This window comes from Vicugna pacos, chromosome 6, assembly GCF_048564905.1.
Source record: "Vicugna pacos chromosome 6, VicPac4, whole genome shotgun sequence".
NCBI lineage: Eukaryota > Metazoa > Chordata > Mammalia > Artiodactyla > Camelidae > Vicugna > Vicugna pacos.
Genome location: NC_132992.1, coordinates 22,004,970 through 22,025,197, shown reverse-complemented (window position 1 = coordinate 22,025,197; position 20,228 = coordinate 22,004,970). Strand labels below are relative to the sequence as shown.

The window sequence follows — 20,228 nt, the reverse complement described above, 5'->3', positions numbered from 1 at the left end:
GTTTGTGGAAAGAGCCTCCACTTAAGAGTGCAAGCATGATACATACATGCACACATCTCAGAAAACTCAGAAAGCTGTTAACGTCTATCACTTTGTGACACGAAAGTATATATAGCCAGTATGCCATAATTCAAGAATGGTTGTTTATATGTATAATAAAAGAGTCACTACAATTGTTGAGCATTACTGTTAACTGTGCTCTATGCTAAATGTCTCAAACATTTTCTCACTTGAACCACAAAACACTGCTATGGGAGTATAACTAACGTCATAAGGACACGAGGATGCAAAGAAGCTAACTTGTTTACTCACCTGATATTTATCAAGGGCTTATTATGTGCCAAGTACAGAGGTAGGCATTGAAAGGATCACTATGAAAATATTCCTTCTTGCCCTCACAGTCATTCATAGATAATCAAGTGGTGAAGCTGGATTCAAACACTGGCAGATCTAACACCAAAGCCAAAGTTTCAAACACCATGTCACATTGTAAGCATCTAGTGCACTGAGATTTTTCATTATACACAGTTTCAATGTCAAAATGGGTACAACAGCCTATTCTTACTTTAAATTGTCGACACAAAGTGTGATATACAGTGTTGTGATTCAAAACACCTCCTTTAAATGGTAATTTTACTGAAGATGACCATCATTTCTTTCCCATCTCTACAGAGGCTTCATACAGAGGGATCACATACATATGACTCCTTTAGCTGCAACTGATTGGCTATTAACCAGAATGAACACTTACACAGAGCTGAAAACTGAGTTGATTTAGTGACAGGATACAGAACAAAAAAATCCACGAACATGCAACACCTGCTCAAATTGCTATGCTGCCTGTTGTTCAATTTTTGCTTGGATTATATTTAACATATGCCAAATCTCCTTTTCTTGAGCTAAATTTAAGTGGCTTCTGTTTCTTGCAATGAAACCATTCCTAAGAAAAACACTATTCACTGAAATGGGTTATTCTCTCTAATATAAAAACCAATTTTAGGGGAAGGGTATAGCTCAGTGGTAGAGTGCAAGCCTAGCATGCACAAGGTCCTGGGTTAAATCCCAGTACCTTCATTAAAAAAGAAAAAAGTAAACCTAATTACCTCTTCCCTACCCCCCCAAAAAAACCAAAAACCAATTCTACATTCTATTTCAGTTATAAAAATCTTATCATTCAAAACTAGTTTTAATATGACTTTTGACTGCCTAAAACACTTCGCTAATCTTTTTCTAAATTTACATGTGAAATCCTCTCTCATTCTGCTCCAAGGAATGAATGCAAATGAGACAACTGAGTTTTCAAAATAACCAAGGAAGATCCACAGGCACAGCTCCATATGCATACCAAGCTTCCATTTAGTTCCTTGTATCATTATTATGTTTTTAAAAGGAAGGGAAAGAAGGGGGAAAAAGGATTTGAGGCTGAACAAATTTGGAAAACACCGAGTAACACACAAAATTTTTTTTTAATATTTTTCAATTCCAGGGCTTCTCAGACTTTCATAATAAGTTAATAAGCATCAGGATACTCAGGGATGTAATATATAGTCACTTTAGATTCTTTTCTCCTTCACAGTGTATCTGGAGAAACCAGGGTTACACTAGTGCAGGAAACCAGAGGAAAGCACTGCTTCAACATAAGTTGTTCATAGTCTATCTAAAAATACGTATCAGAGTTTATCTCCTTCAACTAACCCGTTCCATTAATTTCTTAGACCATATCTTAACACTTAACTCATGCCATTCCCTTGCTTAAAAACCCATAGTTGGCTTTCGTTAAGGCAAGAGGAGATAACCCCAGCCCTTGATTTAACAGTATTAGGACCCACGGAAAAGTATGAAGAGATGAAACATGTTTTAATCCAGAGTAGAAGAAATGCCAAAAAGACTCTTTAAATTGCAGAATTATGAGATGTAGCAAGATAGGCCTGCTCCTATCTTGAAAGTCTGACACCACAACTCCAAGTATCTGTCTATCCATCTTACATCTTACACCTTCTCGATTTCCCATCTCCTTCTAATCTGAAAGTAGCCATAAGGTATTTTTATTTATTGAAAATTTGTAATAAACCCTGGTATAAATTTTCAAACTAGAAGAGTAGTTCTTTTACTTTTGCAAAAGGCAGCAGGTATATTACTAAACATGATTTTAAAATCTCAACTCATTCTTTCATCACTAACAGAAATCCTATATGAGAAAAAAAAATTCTTCACCCCAGCCTAATGGATGAATCATAATAAAACTCCTTAGTCTGGCATTCAACACTGTTTATCAACTGTCTTCACTTAAATTACAAATTAAATTGCAGTCCTACTATTCCTAAGATGAAACTGTTTTAATCAGGTTAAGTCTTTTTACCAACTCCTAGAACTGTTACATGCCGTTCCACCTCTGTATCTTTGTTCTCCCACCTAAAATCTCTCTTCTCCATTTCTTTTAAGCCATCTTATTCCCAAAAGTCTTCAAGGTTCACGCATACTTCCCTGGCTAACCTCACTAATGACCATCTTCCCAGTTCTCTGAATTTCCAAAGGCAATCAAGAACATCTTAAAACCACAGAGAAAAAAAAATCCTCATTAAGACAGTAGCACACTGAAAAATTGTGCTGAACACTGGAATTTGACACAACATTGTAAAATGATTATGAATCAATAAAAAATGTGAAAAAAAAAGACAGTAGCACTACTTTGAGAGCAAGGATAAAGGCAAAAAAAAAAAAAGCAAAATGTGAGACAAATTGCAGCCAATTTCTGTAAAGCACAGGAAAATTCTTTTAGTTCTAAAAAAATGTTTTCCTTTAGGCAACATCCCCACCTTGTGGACATCTAAGGACATAGTTATTTAAAACCACTTCTGCTGTGCTGCACTTTTCACAGACGTAAGGCAGAAACAGAATGTCAGTACATATCAATGCTATTACCTTAGCTAATTAGAAAGTTGTTATAACCTCAACCTGAATTTTAATGTAGTTTTCTCTATAATTGATTACCAAATTTCTCTTTATTATACTTTTGAGCATCCTCAAATTCTAGATAGAGGTTTAATAACATAGTTACTAGCTTTATGAGTCAGTAACGAGAAATAAACCAGTGAAATGACAGGATGGTTTAGGAAACAAGCATAAATAAGATTGTTATTGTTATTAAAGTTGTTAAAAGCTTTTACCCATCTATAAAATTCCATATCATGTCTCTGAAAAAAATGACCACTTGTAAAAGCCTCAGATTCTCCCTCTTCTATTATTACCTTTTTTGTGCTGTACACAATGTGGCACAATATGCATTTTCGTTCTCGTACCATAGTGACCAGATCTGAAGCACTCAACGTCACACCTGCAATGAGGAAGTAACATTTAGTAAACTTTTTTTCCCCCAAATGTCTTCTTAGATTCATCTTAACGGAGCCAAAAATGCATGTCTTGCATCTCCCTCACCTCTACCCTGCTCCTTCCCCAGGCTCCTCATCTTAGTAAATGAAAATTCCAATTTTCCAGGTATCTAGGGCAAAAGTTTGGGATTCATCCTTGAACCTTCTTTCTCACCCCATCTCCACCATCCTCAGCAAATCCTGCCAGTCCCACCTTGAAGAATATCCAAAATCCAACCAGCCCTCACTGCTTAGCATATCTGTCATCTCACAGGGCACCTTGTGACTTGACTCCCTATTTCCACTCTTGTCTGTCCTCTCATAGTCTCGTCTCAAATCAGAAGCCCAAGATTCTCAGAACAAGATTCTTTAAAACTTAAGTCAGATCATTGAACTCCTCTGCTCAGAATCTTCCAACAGATTACCATCTCACTCAGAGAAAATCCAAAGTCCTTTGCCAGGGGCTACAAAATCTGTTTACCTCTCTCTCTCTGACCCCATGCCCCACCTCTCTCCCTGAATCACTGCACTCCAGTCACATTCCCTCCTTGCTATTCCTTGATCACACCAGGGATTCTCACACCTTAGAGCTTCTTTATTTTCTGTTCTCTCTGCCTGGAATATTCTTTCTTAAAATGTCTTTGATTCATTGCTCACTCTCTTATGTTGCCTCACGGGGGAGAACACTGTGCTTCCTGCCCCTCCCCATTTCCTCTATCTCCTATTAACCTGCTTAATTTTTTACTTTTAATAGCATTGCTGTTTCCATAGGTGACCCACATTATCTCCCACCCTATGTGTTCTTTTTCAGTGTGATCTTGTCACCACCGCCCATCAAAAAGTGGCGTCTATTTTCCTTCCCCATGACCCGTTTTGACCAATGAAATGTGATGGAAGTGACAATGCAATTTCAGATGCCAGGTCTTAAAAATCCTGCCTTTGGATACTTGGAACATTCCCTCTTAGAACACAGCCACATGGAGAAAACAAGGGGGAAAAAACTGAGGCCCCAGCTGAGCACCCAAACAACAGATGTTTGGGTGATAGCCATGTAGGGTGCTCCAGGCCCAGCTGCCAATGAAGGACCCCAAGTGAGACCAGTTAAAGAACCATGCAAATGAGCCCTTTTCAACCCAAAGAACTGTAAAAATCAATAAAATAGTTGTTTTAAGCCAGTAAATTTTGGGATAGCTTATTAAATAGCAAGAGCTATTTGAAACAAGCATCCTTTACTACCTAACATAGTACATACTTGTTATTCTGTTTTCTCCTGTTAAAATTAAGTTCCACAAGAATAGAGACTTTGTATATTTTGTTCACTAGTATATGTCAAGCACTTAAAACAGTGTTGGCATATTGTAGGGACTCCATAATTATTTGTTGAATTGTTCCAAATAAAATTATTTTGGGTTATTCAGTGTGAGACAGAGAGAACTGGATAAATACTGGGGTTTGGATAAAGACCAGAAGGTTCTCTATTCTGCAGTTCTCTAGCAATATCATACTTTTCTCTGTATCCCTGGAAGGACACCCTACAAAAGAGAATTTAATTACACGCCCCAAGCAGAATTATTTTTCCCTCCATACATACACCACCAGGCTCTAATAGATATATCTGCTTCCTCACCTGGGTTTGTTCCTTAGGGGACTTAAAATTGTGAGGTAATGAAGTTATGTGTATAACCCCTAGACAACATGGTGGAAGGATCAATGAGAAAGAGGCCAAAGGTTCTCTGCTTCTCGTCACTCAGCAGTTTCCTCGCTATTGCAACCCACTCCATACCACTACTGAATGTCTGAAATAATTCTATTCAATGGCCAAGTACAAAACACCAAAATAAGACTATTGGGTAAAATCTTCAACATTTGCGAAAGCTGCATGTCAACTAGCTAATAAAACAAAGAATTATACCTTTATGGATAGGTATATCTTTAAGGGTAGGTATAGTATTATTTATGCTTTCAGTATTGCTTATCTATTCTAAATCTCAAAATTAACACAAATCAATTTGGTGTTAAGTGTCAAAGCATAATTATTCTTTTAACTCTCTTATATTTTAACATTTATTTCAACTTTCATTACTATTTACATGCAGTATTTTGTAATTTTATTCAACAAGTACTGTTTTAAGAGTGGCAGAAACAGAGATAAAGATATGTCCAGAAATGTTTTTAATAATGCTTCAAATTACTACCCATCAAAGCAAAATTGGAAAAACTTAAAAGCAATGAAGTCAATGAAAAAGTGTGACTTTCTGGCACAAGCAACAGCAATTATTGTGGAGTTTTTATATATGTACTCAATGGAGAGCTAAGCTCTAAAATACAAACTGTGTTTCTATTTAATAAAGACAAAGACATCACCTCCCAGTAAATGGGTAAAGAAATAAAGTCATATAATAAAAATATTGTCTATCAACCTTTTAAGCAGACTCTGTTTATTTTTTTCTTTTCACGAGCCCCATGTTTCTAATCTGTATGTATTGTTTCATTTTCGTAAACATTTTCACTTTCGTAAAAAACCAGAAAGGGTAACTGCTAGCAAAGTATTTAATCAATAAGAAAGACCCAGTATTGAAAAACATTGAGTTGATATTACTCCAGCCAAAGACAAAAGAATTTTAATTTGTAGGTCATTAAACTAAGTAAATACATAATTTCCATTAAGCTTTCTGAAATACTGAAATTAGCTCATAGTCTTTTTGGGAACGACTGCTCTTTCAACGTCTTAACAAGGATTAGAAATCAAGGAAATAGAAACCATCCAACTCTGTAATCTCAAAGTGCCTGAGATGTTTAAGTGTACATAAACAATTCAACTACTGCTGTCCCCATTTCAACCACCTTACATTTTCCTCTGTATCACTTAACTATACCCAATAGGAAATCTTTCAAATTTTCTCCAAATAACTATGAGAAATAGTGATATTTCTTAGTAACAATAGTCTAAAAAATACTATAGTAAGTACCTTTCCCCAACATCTTAATTACCACCGTGTTAATACAATTATTTTTTCCACAGGCAAAACCATACTACTGATTCTTTTCTTTCAGGTTCTCATATTTAGTCACCAAGTCCTGATAGATTTCAATTTTTAAATTTTGTTATTTACTCTTAAGTGTGATAAATCTGCATGACCTTGTATCTATTCTTCTCCCTTCAACCAACTGCTCCACTCACTAAAGTTTCCTGCCTTCACTCCTGCCCCCAATACATGAATAAGTTCTAAACCTAAGCAATACATCAGAACTACCCATGGAACTCACTAATAAAAAGAAATACAGTTGTGCAGGTAGGGTAGAACTACTCTATTAGAATCTCCAGACACTCTACTTCACATTTCATTATGCTCTCCCTATCCTTATACAAGGGTAGCCACTCAAAAGTGACTTACACTGGTCAGCAAGACAGCCTTTCAAGTAACCACTATCTCACAACACTGTAGTCCATCTCAAACATCAATGTCAGAATATATCTCTAAATATCTATGTAACTCAAGGCTGGAAAACATCATTTAGTGTTGAAGAACATTATCTGAAACACTGTCACACTATCTCATTTTATTGTTAAAACAACCTGCTATATAAGTAAGAACACGATGATGGTAGCTAAGTCTGATTTCCCTGACCTTGCCATGCGGAAGGGATCTGTCTTTATTTATATACCTCACAACATTGGTTACAATAAACACAGTAGTACTTTAGATGTCTGAACTTTGACATAATTAAAGCTAACTCAGACTTTATATGACAATAATATACTGTAAAACACTGAAGAAAAGAAGTTTAATTATTGGTTTGTTGGGGTTGGGGGAGTGGTACTCACATGAGAATCCCTCTTCTGAATTCCACAGGTAACTCTCTGTGTCCCCATCTTAACCCTGACAGAAAACTAATGGATTTCTAGTGAACAAGACAAGGCAACAGATAGACAGTGTCGAGTGACAAAACTAGTTCTTGCCACTACCACTACGTTGCCCAGAAGGTTATGGAATAAAGATAGGACTGGCACTAGTGGAAAGTCCTCAATTTGCTAAGTGGACCTCCCCAGAAAGTTTCAAGGCTCCTAGCCAAGGGAGAAGTTTTTGTCAGTGAACAACAGAGGTCAAGAATTATTTTGGGGCACATCAACCTAAAACCACAACTTTCAAAGGCTTATCCTGGGTAGCTGTCCTATTTAGTAGGTCTAAGTTCTGGCTGGCTCTTGATCCCCAAGGCTAGTAATTGGTGGTTTCCTGCATGAGTAACTTTCATGGAGCATAAGCTCATAAGCATTTTACTTATAAGCATTTCTACTTTTTATGTTATCTGACCTAACACAGCATTTAGCAGGAATATGTATATACCAACCACTCTTTATTAGTAAGCATGGGGCTAAAACCAATCAGGAAGTTAAAGCTGTGACTCAGGAAAATGGGTTAAAAGTCAAGAATCCAAAAAAAAAAAAGTTTCTTTTGTGTAGCACTGGGAACTATGTTCAATATCCTGTAATAACCTCTAATGGAAAAAATATGAAAACGAATATGTATCTGTATATGCATGACTGGGACACTGTGCTATACACCAGAGATTGATAAATTATAAATGACTGTACTTCAATTAAAAAAAAAATGTCAAGCATCCAGCAAATGAAGCTATTCATATTGCCCATCATCAGGCAAGGAAATGCACAAGGCAGACCACAATCTGATTCCTTACCTGGGAATTAGAACTACAGTCAGGTTCCAATTCCATACTCAATTCTGGAACTTGGCAGGCATTATAGCCTAGAGGGAAAAATATCTGAGAAAGATACTAGGGTAACACAAACCCCAATGAAGCAGTAAAAATACTGGCAGAAGTTATTGTTATGTAACAGAGTAAGTCATAAGCTCAAAGATAGCTTATATAAACACTGTTTTAGAAGTGTAAGTTTTTATTTTTAATATAAGGGGTAGCTTGCTGCATTTAACAGTTTAAAAAGTCCACATTTCTGTATTCAACATATCATTTATATACATATATATATATATATATTTCAAGCAACCCCAAAGATCCACATAATAATTTAAAATTCTGTGACATGAATTATAATCACTGCAAGCTAAATGAGTGAGCCGCGCTAACTGCTCGATGTTCTTCTTAAAAAGCTTTGTTGTTCTCCATGTATCTTATTGCTAACAATATGTTCAATAATCTTCATCTACTTTATAGGTGGGTATCAATCATCTTCATTATTTTTTTTTACATAGTCTTTAAAGTTCATAAATGACTATATCACAATACTGATGTAATACAGTAAAGCATTTACTTTAACAGCTTTAATAGATATTAAAAAGCTTTCTAAATGTCTTTGTCTTGTATTTTAAAAAAATCAGTCTATGAAAGGTCATCATATATTTTATTAGATTTTAAGAAGGAATTTAAGTGCTACTAACGCAGTTGCATTTGCAAATTTTGAAGTCTGCAAAAATCTCCTCACATCCTTGTAAATGTCAAAAATCTAATGTTTAAAACCTTGTAAAAGCTCACATGCATACTGTACACGTGGCAGAGTTATATCCAAACATCTCAGCAAGTATATAGTTTAAAAAAAAAAGTGCTTAGACAAAAATCAGCTACTGTTCAAAAGTATAGTATTCTCATAGCTTGAAAAATTTCCCAGGGCTCAAACTTACCTTGAAATTAAAAGACTAAAAATACCTGTGTATACATATAAAAAAGAATGCTTGCATTAAAAAAAAAAGAATATGTGTATAATATCTTCCTAAGTGGTCTCAGCACCCCGTCTCCAACTACTCTCAGGTAATCCTGCACTTTCCCAGTTCCTTCTACTGCAGAAGTAATCTCTTTAAAATGCAAATCTGATCATAATAGTCCCTTGATTTTTCTCCCTACATTGTATTTTGGAAAATTTCAAAAACAGGTATGTTAAAAGAATTTTGTACTGAATATCCTACACCCCGTTTACCATATACTTGTATACCCACCACTTAGAGTCTATGGTTACTATTTTACTATACTTGCTTAATCAGATACCTATCCATCTATCTTTGGTAACTTAGTCATGATGTATTATGATTTGTTAATATTTTGCCTAGAGTTTTTTGGGTCTATGTTCATAAGACACTCTGTTTTGTAATTTTCTTTAAAATCTGTAACATCTTTATCAGGTTTTGGCCTCGTGAAATGAGTGTGTCCCCCTTGTTTACTTTCTGAAAGTTCCAGGTTTTTTTAATCATTAATTCCACTTCTTTAACATAAGCTTATTTAGACTTTATTTCAACTTGTGACAATTTTAGTACATTGACACTTTCAAGAAACTGTCCATTTATAGTGTCAAATTTGTTGGCATAAAGTTGTTTATAATATCCCCTAATTATCCTAGGATCTGTAATGATAAATTCCTTTCATTCCTGATACTAGTAATCTTTGTTACTTTTGTTTTTTATTATCAGACTATCAAGGGGTTTATCAATATTGTTGGTTTTCTCAAATAACCAACTTCTGGCTTTGTAATTTTGTCTATTGATTATTCTCTTATTTCACTGATTTCCTCTATTGTCTTTATAATTTCTTTCCAAAGTAGATACTTTGGGTTTATTTTGCTCTTTGTTTACTAGCTTCTTAAGGTAGTACTTTAAGTCATTCATTATCTTTAATCATTTCTTTTCTAAAGGAGGTATGTAAGCTATAAACATCTCTCTAAGAACTGTTAGCTGTGTGTCCTACGAATTTTTTAGCGCTTTTAAATAAACTATTTCAGAATAGTTTTGGATTTGCAAAAGTGAGGAGTAACCATAAACCCCACCCTGTTTCCTGTGTTATTTACATCTATTAGTATAATAATTTGTCACAATAAATCAATACTGACACATTATTATGAATTTAACTCCATAAAAGTATTCCCTTGCTTTTACCTAGTATCCTTTTTCTCTTCCAGGATCTCAACCAGGATACCATATTACATTTAATCATCATGTCTCCTTAGGCTTCTCTTGACTATGACATTTATCCCACAAATTTAGATGTTGTATTTTCATCACCCAGCTCAAAATATTTACTAAGTTCTCTTGTGATTTTATCTTTGACGCATAGATTTAGAAGTTTCACTGAATTTTCAAATATTTGTGGGTTATTTTTGAAATCTTAATTTCTACTTTAATTCCACTGTAGTCAAAGAATATATTCTTCAGTATTTCAACCCTTTAAAATTTACTGAGAATTGATTTATACCCAGTGCCTCATCTATATGCACCTTTGGGTGAAAAAGTGTATTCTAGAGTCATTGGGTGGAAATTATCATCTATAATGATTTTTTGTCTATGAGTTGTTGAAAAGAATGTTAAAATCACTGTGATTGTTGTTGCTTTCTTTAATTGTATCCATTTTTGCTTGATGTATTTTGAAGTTCTTGATATTAGGCACATACACATTTATGACTGTCTTCCAGGTAAACTGACCCTTTTATCATTGTGAAGTGACCCCCTTAACTCCGGCAATACACTTTTATCTTGAAATCTACTTTATCTGGTATAAATACAGCCACTCTAACCTTCTTATGCTTAACCATTTGAAAGGATATCTTTGTCATTTATTTTTAGCCAGTTTGTCTTTATGCACTGAATCACAGTGTTTACTCCACTAAATTAAATGAAACTAATGCTATGATTGGATTAGGTCTACCATTTTATTATTTTTAATCTCCTATTTTTTGTTTGGCTATACCTCTGCTTCTGTCTTGTTTTGCATTATTCATTTTAATTCTTCTACTAGCTTTTTAGCAACACTTCTTTGCATTATTCTTTCTACAGTGGTTGTCCTAGGAAATAAAACATATACCCTTATCATTGTTACGCTGTACTCAGTGATAACAACATGCTATTTCACGTAACATGTAGAAACCTTGCAACAATACAGGTCCATTTGCCCCCACTTCCCATCCCATGATATATGGTACATGTTTTATATCTTTAGTATGTGTTGAACGCCACAAGATAGTGTTTCTTTTTTTTTAATAGTCATGGGTAATTTTAAGAAATTAAAAGATAAATAGTCTAAATTTTTATTCAGACATTTACCATTTCTGATGCTCTTCATTCCCTTACGAAGATTCAAGTTTCCATCTATATAAATATGAGGGATTATTATAAAAATCCTCAGTTTGCTACTCAGCAGCTTTCCCTATTGTTACCACACAATTTTTTCTTTAAAAATACTGCTATACCCTCTTTTATTGTAAATATTTTATAATACCTTCTTCTCCTTCCTGAAATGAAATTCAGAGCTACTGTAACTTACACATCTAAAATTTTAAATAATGCGCTAACTATAACAAAAAAGAAAATTTATCATAATATGTATTTAAACAGAAAAATGCTTCAGCATAAGACTATGAATGTGACAATTACAAATACAGGCCAATATATGTATGTTATATTGTTGATAAAAATATCATGAATAACATTGCTGTCTGTGATATGATTTTCAAAAATAGTGACCAACTCTTGATACATTTTTCTTAAATAAACCACAGTCTCTCGATTTACATGATAACTATGCTATACGGAAAAAAATACTGTGAAACAAATTCGGTTCTAGGCCTCTGGGAAAAGGAACCGAGGAGCTAGGGGTCAGGGATTTACCTTTCACTATAAAATCTTTAGTACTTTCCAAAAGTTTAAGCAATAAAACACATATACAATTGACCCTTGAACAACACAGAGGTTAGGAGCTCTAACCCTCCTTGCAGTCAAAAATCCACACATAACCTGTAGTCAGCCTTCCCTATGTGCAGATTCAACCAACCACAGATGGTGCAGTATTGTAGTATTTACTCTTTTTCCAAAATGTGCATGGACGCATGCAGTTCAAACACATGTTGTTCAAGGTTAGCTGCATTGTTTCTAAAAATTTTAAAAACATTTTTAAACTCAAAACATTTTTTTAAACCTCGAATACTTTAGGTCCAAGAACCCAGATTATAAAATGATTCCATGCAGGGAAATTTTTTAGAACTCCAGAAATCATCAAGAGGTTTGACTTTCATATATTCTGAACTTTCAGAATGGCTCATCACAGACTATCATACCACACAGATCAATTCTAGTTTACTAATACTGCAAAAAGTCTAACCATATTACATATTGATTACTTGTCTAAGATACACAAAAAAGGGACAAGTAGTATAACTGCTAGAATAATAATTTAACATTTATATACTAGTTTATAGTTTACAAAATTTGGTAGAAAAAGCGTTACCTTGGAATTGGACAAAAATACTGAATAGGTCTACCACCCTGAGTAAATTTTAATCTCTCTGAACTTTAATTTCTCTTCTATGAGAACACTGCCACATAGTTATCAGGGTTTCAGTTAAAAAAGAAAAAAAGGCAATTTCTTGAAGTAAGTTGTATTTTTAAAGGCAATTATTTATATTTTGAACACTTAACACTAATTCCAAAATTTTAAAGGTGCATAAGGGCTTCAAGCTGGTTTCTGGGGGTGAGATGCAATTTTACAATGGAGGACTTAAACTTACCACCTGAACCTACTAATCAATGTCAGCATCACTATTAGAGGGAAAACTAGAGTACAAAGTATGGTCTTTGATAGAGTTCCCAAAGTGTTAATACCTGAACCTAATCAAGTACTTAACTCTACCTTCAAGTTTGTAATAACAAGTGGTATCACTCAGATAATCAATCAGATAAATCTAGAAAATTATACTAATCTCCAAATTATGGTGAAAAAAGAAACGGGAGAGGAAAAAAGGGTAATTTCTAGGTTTAAAAAGACTTCAAGAGACATTATAGTCAAATGCAATACATAGACTTTGATTGGAAAATGGATCAAAAATGTAAAAAACAAAAAAGGATAATTTGGGGAAATTTTAATAAGGATTGGGTATTAAATGATATAGAGAAATTACTCTTGTTCATTGTGATTATAATTTAGTATAATGCAGGAAACGTTCTTTTTATTAGAGACACATATTAAAGTGTTCAGGGGTGAAATGTCAGAAATAAAAGCAAATACAGCAAAATATTAACAGATTTTAAAATCTGAGTGATTGATTTCCATGGGGTTCAATACAGTATTATCTCTACTTTTCTGAGTATTTAAAAGTTTTCATAATAAGCAAATAAAACAAAAGAGCTTTTAAGAGAAAATTATTCCTCCCCAACTCCTATTTCCCAGACACCTCCACCTTATCACTGCTACCAGTTTATGTATTCTTCCAGAGAAAATACATGCATATATATGCAAATACATATGCTTTTTAAAATCCACAAATGGTTTGCAACTGCTCACCCTCTTTTGCATTTTCCTCACTTAATGTATCTTGGGAGTCCACTCAATATTTGCACAAGAAGGCTGGCTCATTCTATTTAACAGACGCATAGTTTGCTTAACCAGTCCTCTACTGATGAACACTTAGCAACTCTCATTTCTTTCAGGTTTCAATTAGAGATTTAGCATCCTGGATGTACAACTGGAGTACTCACATGTAACCTGTATGCCTAGGTGTTCTTATTCATTAGGTACATAAATTAATCCTAAACTTACCACTAAGATACTCCAGTTACAAGATACACAGTGTGCATATTTCTCACTGAACCATTCCTGGTCCCAGAACCAAGTTATCTAGCAGCTACCATTATTCCTTGCTTTTCTTGTACAGTAGTCTTCAGATTACATGTGCTCTAATCTAGATGGACAATAACCACCATTCACAGTTTTTTCCTTTCTAAATAACTTCCTTTTAATCAAAGCAATTGGTTCTGAACTAACCTGATAAGACTCCACACCCTCCTTCTAAGCCATTTTAAAGTTCTCTTCAAAAACCATCTAGTGAGTATCTTTAATTAAGGCTCCTATCATTTTCTAGACTCAATGGTTAACTCTACAAACTGTAACTGTAATGTAGGTGCTTCTCTACAGAAGTGCTTACAATATCTAATTTGATGTAACAAGAAGATGAGCTTTGTCATCCTGTGTCAATTTCACAACTTAGACCTAGCTAAATTATTTTGAGCAAATTACCATCAAACTCTCCAGGATCTCTTCTAAAATGTGCTCCAAGAAAACCACCTTCCATTACAATATCTCACTAATTTTTTTGTGACAGGCCTGAGTGTATCTGGCACATGTGCAGTAGGTGCTAAATAAATCCTAATTGACTCTATTGTCTTCCATTGCTTCATTCACACCACACTTGAGAACAGGGCTTAAAACAAATTGTAAGATTTCCTATGGGGGTTAGAACAGTTTCAGGCTCTTGGTAAGTGCTTAAAAGTTATTTTGGCTTGAGTAAATTTGATATAAACCCTTACGGTGGGACAAAAACTTGTTTGCTGGGTGAGAAAAGAACTTCCCTTAACTAGGATAGGAGTCCCATATTGCTAAAAAGGCATGGAAATCTTAAAACTTTCCAACAAGATGGCTTAATCTGACTCTCAAAGATGATTAAATTGAGCAGATTGAAGGGGGAGTGGGATGCAAAGCATTTCCTCTCCATAATTATGCACCGAGATTCGGACTAAATATTAAATTGACACCGAATAAGAACTCCGTAATTAGTAGCTATTACTAAGACCCATCCCACAGGAAGAGAAGACGGAAGGAGGAAAAAGAACAGAGGCTGTCAGTCACAAGAGGTCGAAGGGTGTCCGTGGCCTGAGACCCGTAGGCCTTTAAAGGGCACCTGGGTCTATGGGCTTCCTGCGGCCCCAGAGGCGGAGATCCGCGGTCTCTCCTAAAGGTCAAGGCTCTGGAGCCACGTTTCCCGCTGAAGCGGGGAGCAAAGCCGGAACGCCCACGCTAGAATCCGTACCCGAAGCCAGAAGCACCGCCTGCCCCTAAACCCGCGCCTGCTCTAGAGGGGACAACCGGCTGACCCGAGGCGGCAGCCTGCAGGAGCCGAGACCCGCCGCGTCCTGCTGCCAGCCCCACAGCCTCCGTAAAGTGGCAGACCACCGGGACCCTGGGGCTCCGAGACGCCTCAGCGCAGCCCGGCCCTTTGATACTCACACTCACAGCCGACCCCTCTTACTCCATCAGGCCGCCGAGGCCCCGGCGAGGGAGCTCCCTGACTCCTCAGCCGCCCCACTCAGCTTTGGGTCCGGCGGCCCACTCCGGACCCGCTCCCTGCCGGGCACCGCCGCCACCGCCGCCAGAGCGCAGGCGCACAGCGCCGCCGTCGCGCTCTCTTTCCCACCAACCCACCCCCGCGGTCCGCCTTTCTCAATAACCTAGCTTTATTTGAACACACGAGCGTGAACAGCGGACACAGAGGAAAGATGCTTTGCTCCAGAAGAATGAAAGACCGAAGGCAGGCCGGTTTGCGGAAGTTTGTACGCTGCACGGGACGCTGCTGTGACCAGCCCCCTTCATTTCTTTTTCATTCTCTCTGCTCTTTCCGAGTCTCCCTCTTGCTCCTACTCTCCTCGTAAGTCCCCGCCATTCCCTTTAGGCAGTGGCAACTATTTCGGCTAAATTTCCAACCACTCCTTCCTTGTAAAACTTACTGAAGCTTAATGGAAGGTGCAAAGCTTTAGAACAGACAGACCTGAGTTCAAACCTTGACCTAGGTACTAGTCTTTTGTGACTTTGGGAAAATTACAAGTTTTCTTGAATCTCACTTTCCACAGAGTTAAAATTAGGATACTGATAGCTTATCTCTCAGGGTGTTGCTGGGATTGAATGATATAACATCGGTCAAGTGCCTATCTATGAATGGTGCCTATCACAAAGCAGGTAATCCATCCACACCAGTTATTATATTCTTATTAATAACTAATGTGTTTATATTCATTAAACTTAGCCTACACCATTCCATCAGGATCTTATTTTAGTGAGTAAAACTAGTCAGATAAACCAAGTTACGTTAAGGTTGATAATGTGTGAATTTCCTATATTATTGAACTAATAATATCTATGTTTAACAAGACCTTCATTGCTTCAAGTCAGAGTAAGCAGCTCCCTCCATCTATGTGTAAAGCCAGATTTGCTTCTAGAGGATTGAGGAACTTATTCCAATTCTTTGTGACATCACAAGTCCTTAAAACACCAAGGTGTGGAATATACTGCTCATTCTTTCTTTTAAAGGCATGCAATGGAAGAATTGCTTTACCCTATAAGCTCAGGGCCATTGTCCAAGCCTGTAGAAGACAAAGGTCAGCTGTTGGTGAGCATCAAGGTAATTAGAGATCAGAGTTTTTTCAGCTTTGGCACTATTACATTTTGGAGATTGTAAGAGATGTAGCACCATCCCTGGACACTAGATGCCTATAGTACCCCCTCATGTCTCCCACCTCCCACACATACACATCAGCTTGACAATCAAAAATATCTCCAGACATTGTGAAATGTCCTCTGAAGGGCAAAAATATCCTTGGCTGAGAATCATACATGGCATGCCAGTAACCATCCCAACCCTAAATGAACTCAATGATACATTTTCTCCGCTGCTACCCTCCAGAAGTGTTTACTGCTTAAGAAAACCACATAGGAGGGCAGACACTGGTGAATTCATTCTTACCAATCTTGCACAGGCCCTCAATGCCACTTACCAGTCCTACTACTTTACTTTGGTCAACTTGCTCCATCACTTTCTACAACAATATTCCAAATCTTCTCCACTTTTCTTAAAACTCCTAACTCTTTATCAGCAGATGACTTTGTCACCTACTTCGCAGAGAAAACAGAGGCCATCATATGAGAACTTCTCTAACTTCCTGTTACTAAACATACAAACTTACAAATACTTCCTCTCATTAAAATTGAGGAGATATCTTCTGTTTTTTCCAAGACCTTTCCTCCCATCAGTGCTTTGGATTGCCTCTACTCTTATGCTCAAGATCTTTACCTACTGACTAGCATTTCTCTTTATTCAACTGTTTTTTTTTGTATCTTTCCTATAATGCTTAAGATTCTGCTTGCTTAATTCCAACCAAGAGAAGAAGAAGAAGGAAAGAAAGAAAAAGAAACAACTTTTGACCCTTTGTCATCCTCTTTCCCTCCTCTCAAGACGAAACTTTCCAAAGGCATTCTACAATCTGTCACCATTTTTGCATCTCCTCTCTCTCCAGACTACTGCAGTCTACCTTTCAACCTTACCATTCCATGACATAACTTTCATTAAGATCACCAATGACTTCTGTGTTATTAAATTGAAGAGATATTTCTCAGGCTTCATCTTCCTTGACCCCTTAGGAATAGATGACTCCTTTGGAACTTTTTATTTCCAGCACTGTGCTTTATTATCAGAGGTGCCTGGAAGCGTTTCGGGACCTGCTTAAAACCCTTAAATATTCTCAATGGTCATAGTAAAGTGCAGGCTCACTAGTTCAGAAACGCAAGATCTTCCAAGATCTGGCCATTGCCGACTTTCAAAAACTTATTTCCCTCTCTTCATCTGGAGATATACGATGCTTTAAGCCCCTAAGTAGGATGAACTACGAGGAATTTCCAGACGGCTCTACGTTATTGGCTTGCGCAATAAGTAAACCTCTATCTTCCTCCCTCCCTCCCGGACTTCCGGGGGAAACTTCGCCTTATCCTTCATGATTCAAAAGTAACCTTCCGGGAACCCTTCAAGACACCCCTAAGAATATGGCGCCTTGTTTACTGTGCGCCAACGGCGCCTCCGATTTTCTATACGCCAAGCGCTATATTCTGACCACTATAATTTGTTTACATATCTATCTCCCAGTCTAGACAGAGGGCAGGGAAGGCATCCTATTCGTCTTCTTCTCTTCAGCATTCATCCCGCACGTTGCCTGGCACACGGTTTGCCGTCAGTAAACGAACACTTGCATGAACACTTCCCACCTTAGGGCTGGACTCGAATTATCCGGTTAACGGGTGAGTCCCCTGGCTCCCGGACTGCGTGGCAGGGAGATTTAAAACGCCCGCACAGTGATTGGCTCCAGCTGCAGGGGTGTGTCAGCGCCCGCGGCGCCGGGGAAGTGCGCAGGCGCGCAGGGCCGGCGAGCGCAGGCGCAAGAAGGGCACAGCTGGGAGGCCTCCAGTTGTCCGAGCTGCCGCGGCTGGAGAGGAGTGGCCGGAGCTGCTTGGTGAGTCTCCAGGAGTGGGGCTGAGGGAGTTGGCCAGGGTGAAGATTGGGATCATGTTCCAAGTAGGAAAGAGTATATCGTGACGGTTGAAAAGTTGGTGGGGTCGGGCTTAAGGAGAGGAAGGGGCGCTCTGGCCCGGACTGGGCAGGGCTGGCCCGGATTGTGTGCGCGAGGCGCCGGGAGACTGTCGAGGGGCCGGAGGAGGAAGGGTGGAGGGACTGTGGTTCTCTGGACCCGGTCCTCTAAACCGAGCAGAGAGGTAGACTCCCATTCCCCACCTCCCACCCCCACAGCGTTGCCGTGGTCGGGTTAATAGACTGTATGGTGGCCACAGTGATCAAATAACTCTGAACTAGTTGTTGGAAGACGGTTCCTGAGGTTCATGGCATTAGAGGGTCCATGCTCTCTAGGAAAGTCCATTCTTATCTCGCGGCTTTACAGCAGACATACGAAGAAAAGGGTTGGTAAAAGAACGAATTCCATGGAGTAAATTGGGACAGGGGGAGAAGTCCTGAAAAGTGCTGTTTCACCTGGGTTTTTTTGTTTTGTTTCGTTTCGTTTTGTTTTGTTTTTTCCGTCATTAGTCACTACAGTGCTGGGAAAGGCAAGTGGGAGTTAAGAGGAAACCGAAAATCGTCAAAGTTGGGAAAAAGAAGATGAGAAAGGAGTAGTAGTATTTCGTCTTTTGCTGCTAGTCACCTCCTTTGGGGAGAGTGGGAGCCACTGGGAGAGGAGAGTATGGATACTAGCAGCTTCTTAACAATAGTGTTCCCTCAGCCTTGTGAGAATAATGTCGCTTCTTAGTAGCAGATATTTCAAGAATTGAGAGTGATATTAATCCATCTGCCCTGGTGCCCTGTTCAGATGTCCTAGCAAAATAATGCAGGTTTGGCCAGATAGAAATGGTTCTCCCACGTTCTTGTCTAGCGTGTAAAATACCACACTTGAAATTCATGAGACATCATTAGCGAGAATAATTTGACATCTAATCTTAAAACGTTTCATAGTAAATTTTAAAATACTAATATTTCTGCCACCAGCAAAGTTGATGCCTAAGGCATCCGATGATGACCTGTCATTCATTCCTTTGGCAAGAGGTAATGAGAAAGAATACATTCATATAAATATTAACAAATACTAGGAGAAAAACCTTTTCTTATATTACCATGCTCCTTTGACAGGTCATGTGAAAGTAAATAAAATGATCATATAACTTAACCTGCAACTTAAATATTTATCATTGTTACTAGGGTTCTTTTTTCAGATGCTTGTGGCATGTGAATATGCACTAGAAAATTGCTGCTATCTCAGTTCCAGTACAGGAATGACTTGTGCCATTATTTTCTTAACAGTATTACATTCTTTCCTGTAAACGGTCGAATTTCTGTATGCATCTTACTATTTGTTTCTTTTGCTCTAAGTCACCTTTGTAACAAGCTCACTGAACTATAGGTCACATCTTTTTCAATCATTCAGAACACAGCCTTGAACCAAAAAGAAAGCAAACAAACAAAAAAACAAGCCCTGTTGCTCATGGGACAGCTGTCAGTACTTCGCTTGGCATGAACTATACCATCATCATAAATCTTGCATTTTAGGAGGTCATCTGTGTTATTGTTTTATTTCATATTTTTAATGGACTTTTAAAAAACATTATTAACATCTTCCAAACTGATAATCTGTGAAATTGTGGTTTTGATGTATACATTATAATAAATATATGACTATTAAATACATAAGTCTTGCTTATATAACAACTAAAATTATTACTTGTTTTTGCTCTGCACTTTGGAAAATACTG

General features: G+C 37.4%; 2 protein-coding genes across 6 annotated transcripts in view; one reads left to right on the top strand and one right to left on the bottom strand.

Moving 5' to 3' along the window:
* The window catches only part of ZNF106 (zinc finger protein 106), a 56,115-nt gene extending 39,772 nt beyond the window's left edge, over positions 1–16,343 (bottom strand). For 2 of the 4 annotated variants that reach the window (XM_006201695.4, XM_072962605.1), the window contains exons 1-2: positions 15,381–15,551; positions 3,249–3,334 (exon numbers count right to left, since the gene is read on the bottom strand). In XM_006201695.4, the coding sequence (XP_006201757.1) occupies positions 3,249–3,302 (54 nt within the window). In that variant the 5' untranslated portion in view covers positions 3,303–3,334; positions 15,381–15,551. Of the gene's footprint in view, positions 1–3,248; positions 3,335–15,380; positions 15,552–16,300 lie in introns of those variants that run through there. The other 2 variants (XM_072962604.1, XM_031672899.2) reach the window with 2 other exon arrangements.
* Positions 16,344–16,456: 113 nt separating this feature from the next.
* SNAP23 (synaptosome associated protein 23) overlaps positions 16,457–20,228 on the top strand; it is a 39,219-nt gene continuing 35,447 nt past the window's right edge. The window contains exon 1 of one of the 2 annotated variants that reach the window (XM_072962603.1): positions 16,457–16,548. The gene's annotated coding sequence lies outside the window, so the exon portion shown is untranslated. Of the gene's footprint in view, positions 16,549–18,313; positions 18,428–20,228 lie in introns of those variants that run through there. The other variant, XM_006201699.3, reaches the window with a different exon arrangement.